The sequence below is a fragment of the Catharus ustulatus genome, chromosome 8, assembly GCF_009819885.2.
Source record: "Catharus ustulatus isolate bCatUst1 chromosome 8, bCatUst1.pri.v2, whole genome shotgun sequence".
Lineage (NCBI taxonomy): Eukaryota > Metazoa > Chordata > Aves > Passeriformes > Turdidae > Catharus > Catharus ustulatus.
This window is the reverse complement of record NC_046228.1, coordinates 13,279,298-13,299,354: the sequence shown is the minus strand read 5'-3', so window position 1 is coordinate 13,299,354 and position 20,057 is coordinate 13,279,298. Positions and strand designations below refer to the sequence as shown.

The following is a 20,057-nucleotide window of genomic DNA, read 5'->3' as shown; positions in this document are numbered from 1 at the left end:
ACCCATTTATTGTAAATCTGTGGTTTTTTTAACTTGCAATTTAATTCCTAAAATTCCATATGCAGTATTTCTGCACAACTTGTCTCTACATACTAATGCTAAATTTTATGAGGACCCCTGACTTGAGGAAAGCTACTACTAACTCCACTTTGCAGATCAAAAGCTCAGCCACAAAAACATTTACTGAAAGGAACAAGGAAGTCTGTGGCTCTGTGAACCGAACCATGTACTCCAATCTTGTCAGTCTTTTTCCTCCCAAGACAGGTATGCACAAACCTTGGCTGCAGGCCAGCTGTTTAAAAGCTGGGCTTACAACAGGCTTTCTCCACATTTACAAATGGGAAAGAGTAGACAATCCAAATACAAAACGTAAAATACTAAATGCTAAACCTAAGGATGTCAGCATTTTCTGAGAATGAAAGAAGCTCACTATGCACTATTCAAAAGTTACATGCATGTCAGAATGCAAATACAAATAATTATTCCAGTGTATTGTTTAATTAACAACCCACACATCACATCTCAGCGAAAACAGCACCAAGTGAACTTCCAGCATAACTTATTCATCAAGTCCCACTATACCACGACTGCTGACATTTGACGGAACTAGTACAGCATAAATTTAAAGAAGATAAAATGAAATACTTCTTCACACAGCTGGCAGTGAACTTCTGGTGCTTTGTGCAGAGAAACACCATCAGAAGTGGAAAAAGGGACTAAACATGGACAGCAGCTCCACAGGATACTCAGCACAGATATCCTCCAGACATCCTTAGTGCAACAGTAGTAGATGCTGCAGGAACAGGAGGGAAATAGAGCACCAAGAGAGGCCAGACTTCTTTGGTTTCATCCAACAGTACCTTCCACTGACAGTGCTGGAGCAGGCAGTGGATGAGCTGACTCTGGCTCTGATTGACCTGGGCATTCTCACGCTATCAATATACTTCTCTGCCCTCTGACAACATGCCAGGAACTCCTCCTTCTCAACCTTTTCAACCACAGAAAGTGAGAAGAACATGATTTTACTCTGAGTCAACTTTTACACAGTAATTTTATTACATAAGGATTTATGTATGTGCCAAATTACCAGACAACCATTTAGTCCTTCAGCAGCTCTTTGTTTCTCAGTAGAAGTTACGGGAAAAAGAGAAAATTAAAAAGACTATATATAGTGGATGCAACACATCAGGATGCATATTTGAGAATAAAACATAAAGTACTCTTCAGTTTGACATACATTACTGTCTTTGCAAAGTTACAAAGTTCTTATTTTCACATTCTCACAGAAGAATGCCTTACTAGTCTTGTGGGATGAATAAAGAGGGCAAAGAAGATTCACATGCATATTCTATAATATGTTTTAAAGGGTTGAAAGCAAAACACAGAAAACCTAGTTTTCCCTTAAAGTCCAAGGGAAAAAGAGGTAATGTCACTCTACTTGATAGGTCTCAACTGAAATGTACTGCCAATTTACAAAGAAGCTGCATCTGGCTCATGAGGCCAGGTCATCAGAAGCTTTGAGAATATATTGTCAAGGCAGTACTATTTGGTATTCTCCAAATGCTTTTTCAAAGGCAGCAGTTACTGACTACTGAGAGATACAAAAGGGCTGCTGGACATGGAGATTTGGTTTCATCTCATGTTGTTCATACACTACTAGTTACTGTGAATAGGTCCAGTGAATGAAAGCAGAATTAATGTCGTATCATCAAGTAATAATGCAGAGCCCTTCATGTTAAGGTGAAACATTTGATGGTATCAAATGCTACACTGCAACATAAAGAGTACCTCCTTCCATTTGTTCCAATGCCCATGGGAACACTGACTTACCTAGAAGAAAAGCAGGAAAATCAAAGCCAAAACTAAGCCTTAGAAAAGGATTTTCTCAAGTTCGCCTTTAAAGCTTGACCCTTTTACATATCTCATCTAATCTGCACCAAAACTGTTCAAGTTTCTCCTCACCTTTCATCAAAATAAGAGGTTTCTTCATCAAGGGAAAGTATTTTGAAATGGTAGCCTGGTTCAACGCTACAGGCAGATAGCTTTGCGTTGGAGTGCTTTAATATGTTTTTATATTGCATATAAAGCATGCAAACATAAACCAGTTTGTTGAAAACTACCCTCTTTGTGGAAGCTGGCTGTAATTCTGAACAAGTTTTCAATTTTCGCACTGCTGCTAGGGTAAAACATTTTAAAGAGTTTAATTTTTACAGTGGCTTCAATGACACAAGATTATCTAACAAAGTAATGGTTAATCAATAGAGGGTTTAGTTGTCAGGTGAAACATATAACACACTAAAAGGGATTGATTGCAAGACTCCTCCTTATTTACTGGGAGGTATATATTTAAAATGACACAAACTTGTTACCAAGCTGCATTCCTTTAACCTTGCAAAAGCCGTTTGAGAAGAGTGTTAAGCAGCCCTATAGCCAAACAAGCTCTAATCAAAGAAAAAAAGAAACCTACAAATATATGGGAGCACCAAATCATGTCAGAAGCAGGGGAACCACAAAGCTGTATTCACTCTCAGCCAAAGGTTTAAAATGCCACAGAGGCACTAGACTATAGTTCACTAAAGATAGAGCTGTATCTGATCTCATTCCGTAAGTGTCTTTGGTTACATTTTTCTTTTTAAAGAAAGTATGATCCTGCTCTTCGACACAAACACATAAACATTTCTACTCTTGTCTGTGCAGCTCTGGATGAACACTGAGCACCAGCCTGAAGCCTTGAACCTCAGGCAGAACTCCATGTGTGTGCTGCTTTTCTGCCAACTGAAATCCATTTCTGTGGCCATTCATTCCAAGAATCCCCAGTCCCTGAACAAAGCTCCACTTTTTAATAGAAGCTGCAACCCAGGAGTTCAATAAGATTGCCCCCCCCAATAGTTAGTAATTACATGATTTATCAGAGAAAGATAACACTAATAAAAACACAGCAAAAAGACAAAACCCATACCCTCCCTTCAAGTCATTTTCAGGGAAAAGATTATTAAAGTGTTCTTTTTGAACAAGGGCTTTTGTAGCTAAGCACAAATTGCCAAACGGTTAGAAAAAAAAGTTATTAGACTCAGAAGAATTCAGCAGAAGTGGGAAGTTATATAAACAAATCACTCCAGCAGATTTGGAAAGATCGCTTCCAGCTTATTTAGAGTCTTAGGAGACATGCATTAATTACCCTTTAAAGGTCTTTCACATGGACTATTTAAAATAAATGCAATTTATTTATTTATTTCAAATGAGGTGCTTCTTCTGAAAGAATTAAGTAATCTCAACAAATTTAAAAACGTTTTTATAAACAGGTAATTAAAAAGAAGACTGGAATTAAGTCAAGCTGTAAGACATTACCCAGGATCCGCCTCGACTATTTTCTTAAGATGAAATTTTTGTTATCCCTAGCCCAGCCTTGGGAAGGATAGTCTCCACAGAAAGTGAGAAGACAAAATAAAGACTAGCCAAACAAAAAAACTAGATCATTTACACGATTTTCCCTAAAGCACAGTTTGTCATATTGCAATTACACCTTGCTGACTGTGAAAGCCAGAGTCCTTAATATTGCCACTAGAGGGAAGACGTGTCTTAACACACGGCAATGGTAGTTGGGGAGTGGGTTTTCTTGAGCAATTACCATAACAAAGCTCCCTTGGCTGTGTGTACCTTCTAATTACCCAGAACAATTAAAATTACTTACCTAAAACAAACATAAAAAAAAGGCCCCTAAAACAAAAAACCTCAAGACAATGCAAACAAAAAGCCTTAGTCCAATGTGCTTGTTACCTGAAATTACATTAAAGCTGAAGATGTTTTTAAACTCATCCATCAATGCACAAGGGGGAGAAACACAAAAAGGAGTATGCCACAATGCCAGCACCATGGGGTTGTTAAGCTACGTAAAAGCACTAAAACAAACAAAAACAAAGAGCAAGGCAAACTAGAGCTCTTGTTAAAGAAAAGAAGGAAAAAGACAATGTCGTGGTATTTAGCCATCTGGTAGCTGCTTGAAAACAAATTGTCCTCAGAAGAGCAGAAATACAGTATGTCTTCTCGCAGTTCACTGGCTTATGAATCAGACTCCTTCTCCTACTTTTTTTTTTAAATAAAGGCATGGTAATGTTAGACTTCTGAGCTGCTGCTTTTGCTTCCCTCTTGTCCCACTGTGCAGACTGGTCATCCCAATCAGACCTGGTTATTCTAACTTGGATATATTATTTGCAGTCTTTCAGGATACATGTTGTTGGGCCCATTGTTCAAAAACCCCCAGGATTTGTTTTTCCCTAACAGCTACTTGCTGATTTTTAAACCCTTAAATCTTTCATTTTATAAGGCATATCATTAAGGGAAGATGGCAGCCAAGTGATTTTTCTTTCCATTGACAATTTGTGACATTTTTCCAGCAGCGTGCAAGGTGCTGAAAACCTGGCAGCTGTTACCTCCTGGGATGAAGATCCTTTTTTATCCTCCCTTGACAGTTTAACTCAATGGGTCAGCACCTTTAAAGACTGCAAAGTACCACTGAAGTGGATGGAGGTTTGAATTACTGCTCCCTCCCTAATCAATGTAAACCCTCACTGCAGGTGAAACTCTTCATCTATAGAGGTGCATGGGGGAGGAAAATGTAATGCCCTGAGCCAGATGGTTTTCATCTTGTTTTTTAAAGAAGAAAGGAACAAGCTAACAAGGGGACAGCTACTTTTGTTAGCTTCTTGGCCTCTCTCATGGCTTTGGATCCCCAGGGTTCCAGCCACACAAGAGAAAGAATACAGAAAAACATAAACACTTAAAGAAATATAACTAGGGGGCTGGCAACATGCTGCTTTCAAAGAGCTGGGAGCCCTGTTCAGTGCTTTATTTATCACTGCCCACGTTCTTCGGATGGTAAGTGGACATGGACACAAAGGGCAGGGGGGAGCAGACAACACTTGCAATTTACTCAATTACAGAGGAATGCAGCAATGCGGCGGGGTGACAGATTCCTATTAGCACTAATGCTGAAAGAGCCCAGTGGCCTTTCCGCCACAAGGCAGCATTCCCATTGTAACTTAGACTCCTGCACATCCCGCTTTGGCTAGCTTTTTAACACACACTAAGTGTCACAAAGGAGTGGATATTATTTTGTTTTTGTTGTTGTTTGAGGATAATGAGAAAAAAACTTGAAAAAAAAGAAAAATCTTGCAAGTAAGGCTAAGGGTGTACCTCTAGCAATTTCAGGGGGTTTTTCAATCACCAACTCCTTATTATCAAACGTCATGCAAAAGATGAAGTAACTGGGTAACTTTATAGACTAGGACTGCCTTGCCTCAGCCAGCTCTCCCAGAAGGCAAATCTGAAGTGCAGCATCTTCCCCAAAGAGACCGAGGGAGCTGAAGGACCCTCTCTTCCTTCACACCATTTCTTCATCAGCCAGAGGGCTTCAATTTTGCATGGCTGGAACACCTTTGCAGAGGAGAAATATACCTGGAGAGGAGCCCTAAGCAGTGGGATGAGGCTGCCAGCTGAACTAACAATTGCAGTTCTTGTTTTCCCTTTAGTCTGCCTTCCTCAGCCACTTTCTGATTCTCAAGGTTTTCCTGAGTACTGGCTTTAAACTCGTAAGATCAGACTGTGCCTATTTAAACTTTGAAATAGTGCCCAGAGCATGTTTTAGGTGCTACATGTAATTTTAGAAAATTATCTCAAATGTGTAAGAGTGAATTGAGGTAATACTCTGTGCCAAAACCATAAGAGGGAGAATTCTTGAAAATGCTAAGGGGCTTGTCTGAATGGGGTAACAGACATGGATTTTTTTCCCCCGGACTTCCATCTGGAAGCTTGCAGAAAGACAGCAGAGTCCAATGTGAGGTTTGCAGGAGGTACTCTGTGGCAGCCTTGCTGTTGCCAGCTTTTCCCCACAAGGCACCTTCGCCCACAGATGAACCACAGCAGCAAAAGGCACTTCATTATTGCTGCACTGAAGAGAAGGGAGGGAGGGTTTTAAACAACCAGCTTTGTGCCCGTCTTCTTTAAAAACCAGCGGGGTAATCAAGTTCAGGGCAGCCCTGGACAGCTGCCCTGTGACCTATTCATGTTGACCCCCACTATTCATCACTTTCCTTAGGACTATGAGGGCAAGCTCCCAGGGAGTGACCACCACAATAGACAGATACGAGCCAACAATAATACGGTTCCTGCAAAAAAAACAGATGGCACTGCAATAAATTTACAAATCTGCATTCATGGCTCTGTTAAAAACACCCAGAAGCTAAAAGGCTGGAGGGGCCCCCAGAGATTTCCCCTTCCCAGTTTCTAAAGGCCAGCTCTCTCCCCAAGACTATTGAGCTCATGTTCTTCATAAATGAAGGATGGAGACATAGCCCTTAAAATAACAAATGGCTGACCTAATCAATCTAGTGTTTGGGTCTAACACTAAATGATAGGCACTGAAAACTAATTATGTTTTTTGGCAAGGAAGTTGAATTAAAATGGAAACACATAGGTTAAAAATGCACTGAAGCATTTGTGAGTCCCTTTGAAAGGGCAGCACACACACACGCTCACATGCAGGGCTTGAAACAGGAACCTGATTCAATAACTCATGCATTTATTTTTAAAATGAATCAGATTAGTCCCATGTGTGACCTGCCGGTCCATCTGTATGAGCTGGACTTAATGGGCACTCTTCTCACGCTTACTTCAGTTTGAAGTATGAGAGAGATAAATTTAGTTTAATTTTCAACAGATCAAGCTATCCATTTTCCAAATGGACCATCTGGATCAGCCTATTAAAATTAATTTATAACTTTGCAGTGTGAAAATTCGTTTGTTAGCTTAAATAAAGTTGCCAAAAACTTTTGCCACTTGTCATTGTTTTTTTCTGGTCTGTTTTCATACTATGATTTTCAGTTTATCCCTTCAAAATTTAATTTTGTCACATCAATTACTCAACAAAAACTGAACGTCTGCATCCATATTCCAAAGTCTGTCATAACTTAGATCTTTTCACTGTTCCAGCTAACAGTGTCAAGTTCATTGCCTTTTTCTGTTTCCCAGTGCTAATCTCCATGTCTCTTCTGCCGTGCTGCCCCCACATGCACCCAACAGTGACTGTGCCTTCCACTTCCACCAATTCAAGGACACAGCCCCACTTGTTGAGACTTCTCAAGACACCCTTCTCCACAAACCATTTTAATCAACAGCAAAATGATACTTCTCTTACTAAGATCTTCACAGCACTGAGTAATGGGTGTTTTCAGCCCCTGCACACAACTTCAGATGCATAAGTAAGCATCATATCTCCTTAACACCTCCACCTTCTGGTATGTCTGATCCACAAACCCACCTGAGAAAACATTATGGCTAAGGCTGCATAACAACACTGCAAACAAGGTAAGAAAAGGAAAGGTACCTATACTTAAACTTGTTAGCAGCTGAACATGTCAAAACATAGTACTTACCCTGAAGTGGTCTGATGCATCTCATTAATTTTCTAAGACTAATAAAAAAGTACTAAATATGAGGATATGTTCACTGGAAAGACCATTTAAATAAACAGACTTGTGTTCTACCCACATCCACTCGATTTTTCTGTGGATGTAGGTCCATGTTCCACAATAATGAAATATTAAAAAAGTCTTATGAAAGGAACAGAAAGTACAAAACTGTTCACACACAATATTTACCAAGTCAGCATCTTCCCACTGAAATGGAAGGCATCTTTTGTGTATTACTGCTTTGACAGCATTTGAGGGTCACAATTTTTTGATTCTACAAAAATTTGGTTCTACATGGATAGATGTAAAACATAGCAGTCACCTGCATACCTTCCTATAGGAGATCCAGATCTTTCCAGTAAGCATTACTCATTGATTGTGAGTATTTAGGCACATGGGTAAATATGTGTCTGACTTCTGGAATGAGAGCCAGAAAACTCCCCACTGCTCCTGTCCACTGCTAACAGAGAAGAGGAGCAATCTGAGCTTTCCAAATGCTCAGACAACTTCAACACAAAGGCTCCAGATAGCAGTAGAAGACCTGAGGATTTTGCCCTGCATCTGTAAGGACTGGACACAAAGATGGAGACTGAGACAATGTCTCAATACTGTGCAACACAGCTAACCATCTTCCATGTAAACAGTGCCCATTGAATTCTTTCCAGTATGAAATCTTGGGACACCACAAGAAGTTTTTCAGTTGTATTCCTGGTATCTACTTGATTATGATGAATTGTGGGCCTGAGGGAAAAGACAGCTTTCCTGTGACACTAAGAATACCTCTGCAGATTGAAATACAACAAAATGGAAAATTCAAGGAACTGTACCTTTCTCATCTGTATAATACATTTTGTAAAAATCTATTTCCTCAATCAATAATCATGAGGAAGGACTCAGTGTGATGAGAAGACACACAGAATAAGTAACTCATGATGCTTTTTAATTAACATCTCTTGCTATGAATCTTCTTTTGGAGAAGAGTCATATACCTCTTCTTGCAGAACCTGAAGGCTTGCCATGAATAATATAACATAACTCTAAGATAAAAATGTCCTGATTTTCTTGTTTCCTATCCTGAGGATACACAGTAGGGACCTAGAAGGTTTGCCCTCTTCCTCCAGCTCATTTGTTGTTTAATGCCAGAAACAATTTAAGCTTCATCTAACATATTTAATCAATTCTGCAAGGTAATCTTTCTCAGCTATAAATGGGACCTCAGCCATTATGCCAGCATATTGCCTCATATCTAAAAGAGCTATATGGACTACATCTGTTAGATGGACCAGTCTTAGTCACATGCAGTCCTTCATATGACACCTCCTCCCACAAAATGAAACACTCCTAAAACAATGCATTATTAAAACAAAAACAAAAAAACCCCAAACCAATCATGCTAAACCAACAACTCTGAGCACAAGTGCACTGTACAAAGAAAATACGTCTTCCTTTAGTATGGTTCTGAACCACAGCTTCTCCTGGAAACAGCTGATGTGGGGCAGGATTGTGCCATCATATTCCTCTGCCTGAGACCGCTGCTCCTGTGGCTGAGATGCAGAAGGAAATGTAACAACTCCTCAGCTGTTGCAATGTGTGGCCTGGGGTATTCAGTTAAGTCACATCCACCAATGGTTTCACTCTGATACACCAGGCAGCAACCTCAGGCAGCTAAGGCATGGACATCATTTTTGCTTCTGCTGCCTGAAGGTTGCAGTGGGGAGAAAGACCAAGGTGAAAATGGATCAGAAGTCACTAAACCAAACTTAAATTTCCCAGAAAGCACATGACAGATTCCCTTTGTTGGCCACAGGGATTAAAAAAAAGAATTCTTTTGAATTGGTAAGAAATTTGCTTTACTATATATAAAGGACAAAGAAAGATTGTTTTATTTGACCATCCTTTCTCCTTTTCATCCATTAGTAATTTATATGAATGTAAAAGAAACAAGAACAGGTCATTTTTCAGGTTATTAACCTGGATACCACCTCCAAGAAAATTCACCTTCAAGGGCAATAAAAAGTTTAATTGTTGTAGAACATTTTGAGTCTTGATCAGAGGCAAGGCAAAACATACTACAAACAAGACAGGAACAATTACAGAAGAAAAGGTTGAAGAGGTCTTGATGAACAGCAACTGGAGAAAGGTAAAACTACAGTTGCAGTTGACTGAACTATACTGAAGCATACATTTCTTCAGTCATCAAACTCCCCTGAAAACTAAATCTCTGTGTCTGATTTTCCTGGGTACAATGTGACTTGCTCAGACTACAAAGAAGAAAAGAAAAGATTTCCATGAGCACAAGCCAGACTTCAGCTTCCAGAAGCATTTAAGGATTCAAATAGCTAGCAAGTTTTATTGCATTTTTAAAGAGACTGATCACATACCTGTCTAAGTGAATTCTTCTCAGGAATGATCTTCCTAGGGGGCTCATCATTATTACAGTCTTCTCTCTCAGAGGAATTCTGTGAAAGAAAGTAAGCTTTAATTCAGTTCTTATCCCTAATATTACTCTGCAAGGAGAAAAGAAACAGAATATTTTTCCTACACAGGCTGTAGCATTTTACATATACACATACTGGAGGCTAACTTGTACTTTTATGCCAAACAGCTTGTTATGGCAGAGAAAGAATTTCTCCTCCTCCACACAACAATGCACCACTCTGCAGGTATCTATTGAAGAAGCCTGTGCTTTAGGGACTTATTCTGAAACTACCAATAACAGCCACTTCCAAAAGCTGAAATGGTGGTTTTATCAGCATGGCAACACTGGTGCTCCTGAACACCCTAGAATAAACATTTGAAACAGTGGAACCTGTTGAAAACAAGAGGTTGTTAATGGGTGCAACTGTTGTTCTCTGTGCCCCTATGTTTTTAATATGCCTAACAATTATTAATTGCACTGAGTCTGCCTGGTTGCCTAAAATGATAGAGAAATTATGGTGGAGCTAAATTCTTGTAAAAGAGGTTGTCAGGAAATCCTTCCCAAAAAGTCCCCCAAATATTGTGTAGGTAGTGTATGATACATACACTACTACCCGTTCATACAGCTGTGTTGTTCTCTCCTGCCCCCAACTCCACATACATGTACAACTTTGAGAAAGAATGATTCTCCAAAATACAAGCTGCCACCTCCAAAAAAAAGATCAGTAAGACAAGAAAAGGTAGACAAGAAATACAAGGGCTTTTCCAGCATGAATAAAAAATACAACCAGGAAAAATTTTGTCCTACTAATGTCATGATTAAAACCAAATATTGCTTGGTTTAAAGACAAACTATAGTTGTATCAAGACATGAACAGTCTCTTGCAAATGTTTGGTTAAAAATGCTGGATACAGTGGGGAGAATCCTGACCTCACTGCCAAAGTCAGCTATCTGGAAGACAGTGTTCCTTTGCACAGGTTCAGCTACTGCACTCAGGGAGAAATGACAGCCAGCTTTGGGGGAATCCCACACATCTAAAATCAGTTTGATCACCACAGTATTCATAGCCTTAGGCCACATTCCCACACATTCAGTAGTGAGCAACTAAACAGGTTTTAAAGAGATACAGAAAAACTGCCTAGGGAGAGCTCTGCCAGGAAAAGGGTGGTTTTCCAGTTACTTGAAAACAAGCTCAGGACCGCGTGCATCTATTACAGTAGAAGTCTGCATTGTGTACCTGTCCCCCATATAACCTGTCCTTCTCTGAGCATGGCTCTGCCTGGCTTCTCACAGGGACAGCTTCCAGCCCAACACCTCAGGAGACAGAAGTGGCATCTGTTGGCAAAGGAGGAGCAGGGCCCTGTGAGCAGTGGCAGCACAGGACCAGCAGCAGCACGGCGGCTGTGGGAAGCCAGAGTAGAGCAGAGTGGAGCAGAGCAGAGCAGAGCAGAGCATGTGCCCACTGCAGTGCTGTGGGATCTGGCACCGGCAGGGTAGCACAGCATCGCTGCTCTGGGCTATGGGGAGCAAAGGGACAGCCAGGAGACAGGGCAGGGACAGGAGCTGTTTGCTGAGAAATGGCAGAGAAGGGGTGGAGGGAGATGAACGCTACAGTAAAACCCCACTTGGGATGTCATAAACTGGTCAGGAGTAAATCAAGGCTTGCAGACCAACTAGTGATTTTGAATTATTATTTTTTTTTAACAAGATAGAGAACTTGTAAGGCACCATGACATTTGGGATACTGTAACCAGGGTTTTATAATGGAAATCAATCCTAAACAGGCCTGATAAATCACTGTAAGAGGGCAGCTTTTAAAAGTTTTTGTATGAGGTCACAGGCAGGACCAAGTTATTACATTAAATCCTGCTTTGAAAGAACTGTGATCATAAAAACATACAAGCTAGCATTACATATATACAAAAAGGAAGGTCAGACATTAAACCTGCTCTTTTCTGTTCACTAAATTTAGTTTAGTAACTGGTTCATTCAAGTTAGGATTTTAATTTTTGTGCTTTGGGAAAAAAAAAGGTCAAGAGTGAAAACTATAAGAATCTGAGGTGAATTACTACAGATTTCCATGAAATGCATTTTGTTGTGGTTGTAGGGCAAAGGGGTTGTTTAGTACTTCTGGATTTATTTTCAACACCCACCCCCTTCCCTACAGTACGTGTCAGAACGATTTCCCTTTCCAAATAATCTTTGACAGTAAAATCTTGCATTCTTCTCGCCTTTCAAAGCCACTAAGGATCCTTCCTCATACAAACATCAAAAAGTAGGAAGTGCTAGTGAACTGTTATTTTGAAATTTCTAGTTACTGCAAAGCATCAAGTTATCTACTTTTTCTTTAAGCTGAGCATCTAATTTTAAGAGCAAACAGAGGACCATTTTGCATTCATTATCTTTATAGGTGGCAAGGCTAAGAGGTTGGCTGAACAAAGACCAGACAAAGACTGCCAAGTGCATATGGTGGTTCACAGCTTGGCGTCTCACCATTCTACAGCACCAACACAGCAGCTCCGAAAGCAGACTATTAAAGAGGAGCGCTGCTCATGCACTTTTGTCGGCAAGTAAGTTACGCTTGGTGAAGACAGAATGACTGGGAAGCATTACACTTAAGGAAAAGCACAGATGTTTATAACTCCCGCTCATTTCTCAGGAAAAGGAAACCTATCAATCCAGGTGCAGGTACAGGACCCTGCATATTTCAGGACTAACTGTAGCTGTATGGAAGTGAATTCCACTTGACAGGGCAACACTTAGCCATGGCCAAGGGAAGAGCATAACGTAATCGACTGAAACGGTACATCTATATATTTCTCCTTGCTGAACAAGGTGGGAGGAGGGATAAACATGTGCGAGGTCAGAATAAGGTTTGTCTCAGCAGGACTCCAGCGATGCTCTCGGCCACAGGAGAGGCAGACAAAGGGAGGAACTGCTCTGAGCACCCTCTCGTGGTTACTGAAATGCACGTCCCGGGCACAGACCTGGAAAGAAGCATTTGGTATCCAGACGGTAAGTTGGGTGTACACAGTGGGAATATTAAAGATCTGCAGCAACTGTACTTCATACATAGTAGGGGAACGATGGAATTTGTTAGGGAGAAAGCAGCAAAGAAAACTAGTCCACATGGAAAGCTGAAAAGCCATACAAACTCCCTTCACCAGGGAAAATTTTTACTTCCCACAGGTAAGCCTTCTTGATTAAAGGTGGCTAAAAGTGATTGTGCTTGCATGCAAGGGTCTCTTCTTTTGAATAAATACAGGCAAGATTAGATGCTGAAGTCTCCAAATCAACCCCTCTTTCCACAGACAGGTAAAGTAATTTTTTTTTTTTCCCCAAGGTCACACAATGACAGGGGAAGTACTGAGAAGTCAGGAAACCCAAGTTCACAGTTCCTGTAACCCTGAACATTTCTCTCTTAACAGGAGATTCCTGCAAAGGGGCTCTGCTTTCCATAGCTCATTTTTCCTAAAATGGCTACTGCCTGTAACGAGAGCCTTTTAAATCTGATTTGCATTTAAAACTTCAGCCTGTAATTAACAGAATATAACTCCATGGCAGGTTGTCTTAAAGACCACTATGAAATTATTACTATTTAACTCTCCCCATGAAGCCTCCTCCACCACTAAATACAACATGCTACAATGCATACAAAATCCCCAGACTGAAGCATTTGACAGGAGATGACATGCAGTATTTTGTGTACACAGCCCAGCAAAACACTGCTGGGAATGAGATATAATACATGGAGAAATGCACTCCCAGGGACTACCAATTGGGCAGAGCTACCTTTAGTACCGCCTCTCTCGTGGTGGAAATCAAACCCCTGCCAACTGGGAGAGGCTTTCTTTGATGCTGTTCTGCCCTGCACTAATTATAAAAGAGTACAGACACAGCCTTTTTTTCAAGAGTGTGGAGGTGGGGGTGGGGGAGAAGCGTGTGTCTATGTGAACAGCACAACTATTTTTTATGCTTTCAAATTCTTAATCCTGTTTGGAGCTGTCAGTGGGGGTTAATGGAAGCCTTGGATAGGAGAATTCCAATCTGGTTGGCAGATGGATAGGTTGGTTATAGCTGCATAACTATGTCTTGCCTGCAGGCACAATTCAGAACACTGTTAAAGCAATATAAAGTCTCTGTCAAGCTGAACCATTTGGATCAGTAGCAAGGAGAAATAATAATAAAAAAGGAGTTCATTTCTGGGCCTTGCGTGTTTATGCTAGTATGCAGAAACTGATTAATTGTCATCGTGTGCTGGTCTGCTATACCTCGGATTTCTACTTCTGGAGTAGATTTTGCATGCTAATATAATCATTCTCCCTCTTGAGACATTAGCAAATAATCAAATGAAAAACAGGATCATAATTTACTGAGATTCGGGCAATTCTCTATGCAAATTTGACTTGTTATTGCTGCTGCCTCGTTAATCTGAATGCCTTTGACAAACTCCTTTGATTTATGAACTCATGACAACTCCAATGTGTATATATTTTGCTAGATTGACATTATCATTAAGAGTGGGTGGACTGAGCTCACATGAATGGCTGATTTTATTCGCTGGTGTCTGCTGCTCAACAGCTGAGCATCTCCTTCTCACAAAGCCCCTGAGCGCCAGGCTCTTCCCATCTACCCATCCATTCATCATCTCGATGTTAATTGGCCCAGGCTTTAAGCAAATTTTCAACACGATTTAAAGGCACGATGACACTGATTACTGACCCTCTGCCATACGGTGCCTATTGATTAACCTGACAGAGATGATGAGCTTGAGGGAAACTAGGTGTGTGTGGACCTCGGGGAGGGGAAAAAAATAATATATTGTTTATGCAGGCAAAACACTTGTCTTTATCCCAAAGGCCAGAATTTGTGCTGCACTGGCCCTTAAAACACACTATTGCTTTAAACACCTGCATCCAATACAGAAAATGCTTGCTTGCTTGCTGTGGAAAAATGATTACAAATTTGATGTCATGTGCAGTCTGTATTTTAATCGAGTTCCCTGATAAATAGACCCCCTCAAGCCAATCAAGTCTCGCTCCAGCCATTGCGTGCGTATACATCAGTTCGAACAGAAGCCTGGGCAGGGTGTGATTTTAGTGGTATCAGCAGATCCAACTGCATGTAGGAAATCTACTTGGGTATTTTAGGTCTCTAAGCAAATAATGCAGTGGGAACACAGTGTGCAAACAGTTAGAGTAGAGTAAATGTTTTCCAAGGGCAAACTGGATGCCAGACATAGCTGTCTCAGTATTTCTGCTGCCACATTAAAATAGATGCTTTAGCACAGGCCAGAAAAATAGTGCATTTTTCCTTTTCCAGTGCAAACTGTTGATATGACCTGACCCTCAAGCTCCTAAGTGCATTGAATGAACACAGCATTTTATCAGAAATTGAAAATAACTGACATCCTTCTTCATGCTCCTGGAAGTGTCCCTGCGCTGCACTTGGTCTTCCTCACCAAGGACAGAAGGGTACTCTCTCAGCCAAGAGGGAGCCACTGAATAAAGAGGTACATCAGCATTCTGTCTGCAGACTGGTGCTGTATGAAAGTAAAAGGAGGCAGAAGGCCTGTTTAACCCCTGCCCAGCCCTGGGTTAAGTCTGTCAATCAGGGCACACTGTTCTTCCCTCCCAATTCAAGCCAGCAGCCTGTCAGAAGTCAGGGTGTTCCTCTTGTTTAGGAGGGGGGATTTGGGAGAAGGAAAATCTTGCTCTAAGATGCTGTAAAGTTAGTTGTCTTGCAGAAAAGAGGACAAAGCATCATCAGGTAAAGGTATGGAGAAATTAGTTGTAATTGCCTAATGCCAATGTCAGCCAGAGAGGACTGTAAAGAGAGAGATATGTGGAAATAAATGCCAGTCTAAGACCAGAGGCACACAGAAGCCTTATGTTCCCTTTCCAATAACCTCTGTAAGTGATAGATGAGTCCAAGCCCATTGTTATCGTTAAGGGACTGTCAGCATCCTCATTTTATAAATGCTGTCTGTCAGTTTATAAATATCTCAGCCATTTCAAACAGTGCTAGGATGAATCCTGGCATAGCCAGTGTCAGCCTGAAGCAGTATTACTGTTAAAAAAAATAAGTGTCTAAGATACACTAGAAACATGTAAGGATAGCTTTTCCTTTTTCTCCTATCATAAGGCCCAAAATATTCAAATTCACATTTATTTGGCTGGTCACTACAATATATAAAACCAGACCTTAGGATTGGTAATGTTCTTTGGGAAGAACAAGTAGAAAGCTGCAAGTTTGAAGGCAATTCTCTGCTGCTCAGTAGATAAAACAAAAATGACAGCTATAACACACAGGGAGATCCACAGCAATGAAAATGCAGAGATAAGTATCAGACCCCATTCCTCCTCGGCGTTTGCTGCTCTGAACATTCACCGAGATTAGATCCTTTCAGAGAACACCATAAATTGCAATGTGAAGGCACAAGGGGGTGACTTCAGCCTGGAATGAAACAGAGAAGTTTCCCAGGTCTTACAAGTTTTAAGATGGTACTTTTGCAAGGGGTTTTGGCTGAGCACTGCAATGATGGAAGGAGAGGGTAGAGGATCTGCAGCCCGTCTTGCACTGACTGATAATGGAAAAAGAAAGGGAATAAACTAAAAAGGCCTTCCACTTCAGTACCTGCTTTACAAACTGGCATGCACATGTCTATTCTGTTTATTTTACCTATTATCTTGTTAGCTGCACAGAATCATGGTGGGTTTTTTTTACCTCTAATACATTTATAAGTGCCCCGTGATGAAGACTTCACCCCCACCTGGAACACTTACAAGTTGAAATCCATGCCCAAGCAGCTCAGGTACTTACTATCACTTAAATTCTTAAAATTGAAGCTCTGACAGCAGTGAAAATGGGAAGTAAAACACTACACCTCTGACCAGACACACACATGCATGTTGACACAAGTCCTAATTTGGTCTGCCTCCATTTTAAACACTGATGATGATAACAAAAGTTTCAACAATCAGGACAGAATTCTGGTTTTCTATCTGCAGAATGGATCATGTATGATTTTCTTTATTTTTCATTCAAATCAATAATCTGAAAAGTATAAATTTTCAAAGCAAAGGGACTTGATAACAGAATTTCACAACATAAAGGAAAGCTTCTTATGACATTCTTTAACTTAGTAATTACTGGTTGGCTATAAAGGGTAATTTAATGGTGTGGGAAGTCAGCATTACTAGAACAGTAAATTCAGTTTAACATTAAAATACCAAAAAGCAGCACAAATATCAAAGATCTGATGAACAGATGCATTTCTAACAGCAAAAATCTAGTTGTTGCTAAAAAACCACCACCACTACCACCCCCTCCCCCAAAATACAGATGCTGGGAACAAGTCATTTAGGGGAATTTTAAAAGCTAGCTTCACTTCATCCACATTTTTCAAGAGAGAGAGAGAGAATATGGCTAATGAGAACAGGCTTTCCATGTTTCCCAGGAAGCAGCCCTGCTTAACTGTTCTGTTCTGTGAATTTAAGAGAGTCAGCAGCGGCAAATTTGTTTTTAATATTCAAGCTTTCAAGCCTTGCAAGCTAGTTGGCCAATGGCCCTTTCTATTCCAATGTTTGTTGGTGCCTTATTTACACACACATTACATCCGGAGAGCCTTTGAATATAATTTCACGTGGATTAAGGGAAGAACATTTGCTTCTGCTAATCAGGACATCTGGTTATTTTTGTAACTCACAGACATCTGCATTAGGCAGTTTGACTTCCCCATTCCTCATAACAAGGTTAGGGCTTAAGAAGCCTCAAGGACCTCTAGCTGAATTTTATTATTTGCATTTCCTCACAGCCGGGCTGTTTCGGAATTTCCTTTCCTAAATAGCACAAATTGATCAGCACCTTCACAGGTACACACATGTTTTTATAGCTTTCTATGCATGATTTTATAGCGTACATCTTGTACTCCAAAATTTTATGTAGTTCAAAGCTATCTACATCTTTTTAAGGAACAGAAAGTACACATTCCCAAAAAAGCATGGCTGAAAACATCCAATTAACCTTACAATACACATAATATGGGTATACTTTCAAATATTCAACCAGATCATCTATGTAAGACTGCTGTCAGGACTTGTTCTGAATCTTACTATCTCTGTGCTTTGGTTTGCCTCTTCCTGCTGGCTTGCCCTTGTACATCTGCTCTTCACATTGAACAAAACAATATTCTTCCCTTTCTATCCTTCAGGGAAACATTCGCAATTTCTTCCATCTTTTGAATTCATGTTAAAATTCCTTTATAACAGTTTCAGCTGGGGTTAAGTTTTTCTGCCACACTGCTGAATTGTGCCACACATACTTCAGGAAGAAGGATTTTGCATGCAACAGAAGCCTTTTAGAGAAGAACTGAATCAATCCAGGCTTGGCTCTCGCTTCTTTGTTGCTTTCATTTTGCTACATTCCTTCCACAAAAATTAATTTTCAACACTCATCCCAGTGTGTAAAAGTACTAAAGTTTGAAATTATACACTCTTATTCACAATTCACAGCATTCTTCCCTCCCATGTTCATGAATTGTAGGCTTTTATCAGTGATTTTGTATGCTGGAATAAGATGTTTTCTTGATTCCTTTCCCCTACATGTAGGGTGGGGAAAAAGCACAAAGTCAGCTTTTACAGGCTTGGAATATAAGCCAACATTCAAAATACATGTCAAAAACATATTTCTAGTACTAACAAGAGCCAACGGATCCAGGGAGAGTTTTAAAAAACTTTTTATTTATTAAAATTCTCTAGATACAGTTTAACTTTCTTTGTACAATATTTATTACAGCTTCATCTGCATAGGAGCTCCAAGTGCTCTTAGAAACTGGTTGTAAAAGTGTCTAGTTTTGCTGTAGATTTCGTGTCCTTGGTGCCCAAAAGATAGGCTGGAAATAAATCCCCACAGACTGATGTCTACAGAGCAGGTATTTGTTTATTGCAGTTCTGGTGGTGAGGGGGATATCTCCACCTAACTCACCCACTCTTGTCAAGTGCTGTGGTATATTTATACAGTAAGTATTGCTTAGTATCACTACATCATTACACAGGAGCCAGAACTAATTCACATAGTATGAGTTCATGGTTATAAATAGTTCTTTTGCACTGTGCTTGTGCTTCCCCAATTCAGGGGTTGTTGGGGGTCTTTGATGAAGGCTTCCAAGCTCTTCTTCACATCTGAGCTCTTCAATTTTGTGTTTGAAGCATCCACAGTTATGGTGTTCCTTGGTCTGTCTGGTCTTAACCAGCCTAAATTCTTTGTTTTGTGGCTAATTGGCTTTGCAATTGCCAAATTTTCATTAGTATTGTACTTATCTATCTCTAAAGCTATCCACCTGGCATGTTTTTCTCTTTTTTTCTGTTCAGCATGAAACAACTAGTTAACCATATACTAGCCATTACATTGTATGAAAAGTTATTTATATCATGTTATATAGGTATAAAAAGCTATGATTCAGGTTATATAGGATATATAAAAAGTCATTATTTAGGTTATATTAATATCAGGTTATATTGGTATCTTATAACTCAAGCTATAGAAGCACCTTTTAACTTTGATCTAAGTTATATAGGCACCATCCTTCTTCAAGCACTATTTGCTAACTTTTCAAGCCAGTTCTTTCAAAGAGCCAATGCTGTCTCACTGGACTGACTACAAAACCTGTTCCCCTCTCATCCCTGGTCATCACCTACACTTACTATTATAATTTGCTTGTTCCAAAACCTCTCATTCTGAGTTTTCCTGTCAAATGCACAAAATATCTCCACTTGTCATCACATCCCTTTCTCAGAGCCTGTGGCATTTTCACTCCCAAACACCTAAATCAACCACACCATCCTCATCTTGCTTTTACTGTTTCATGCTTTACTTGTTTTTTCTTTGTATATTTTATTGCAGCAAAGGGGAAATGAGATACAAAACAAGGGAATGAAGCACAAGTTGTCTTGTCCAAAGTAAAAATGACAGCATAGGGGAACAAAACTTGTTAACTTTTTAGGCACAGTTTCTGCCCTAAAGCTGCCCACTTGTTAAGAAATGGCTTTTCAGTGATCTCACTGCAGTCAGACTGATGCCAATTCACAGCACACTGTCTACACCACCCAATGCAGGGCACCCAGATCTTTGTCTTGGACAATACGAGCCAGGTGACCCTGCAGGCAAAGCTA

The 20,057-nt window shown here is 40.2% G+C and overlaps 1 protein-coding gene across 7 annotated transcripts in view; it reads right to left on the bottom strand.

Annotated features, from left to right (window-relative positions):
• Positions 1-20,057, bottom strand: part of BTRC (beta-transducin repeat containing E3 ubiquitin protein ligase) — a 112,438-nt gene that overhangs the window by 54,285 nt on the left and 38,096 nt on the right. For 6 of the 7 annotated variants that reach the window (XM_033065607.1, XM_033065611.1, XM_033065608.1 and 3 more), the window contains one exon: positions 9,848-9,925. The exons of the other annotated variant lie outside the window; for it this stretch is intronic. In XM_033065607.1, the coding sequence (XP_032921498.1) occupies positions 9,848-9,925 (78 nt within the window). The remainder of the gene's footprint in view (positions 1-9,847; positions 9,926-20,057) is intronic. 7 annotated transcript variants of the gene reach the window in all.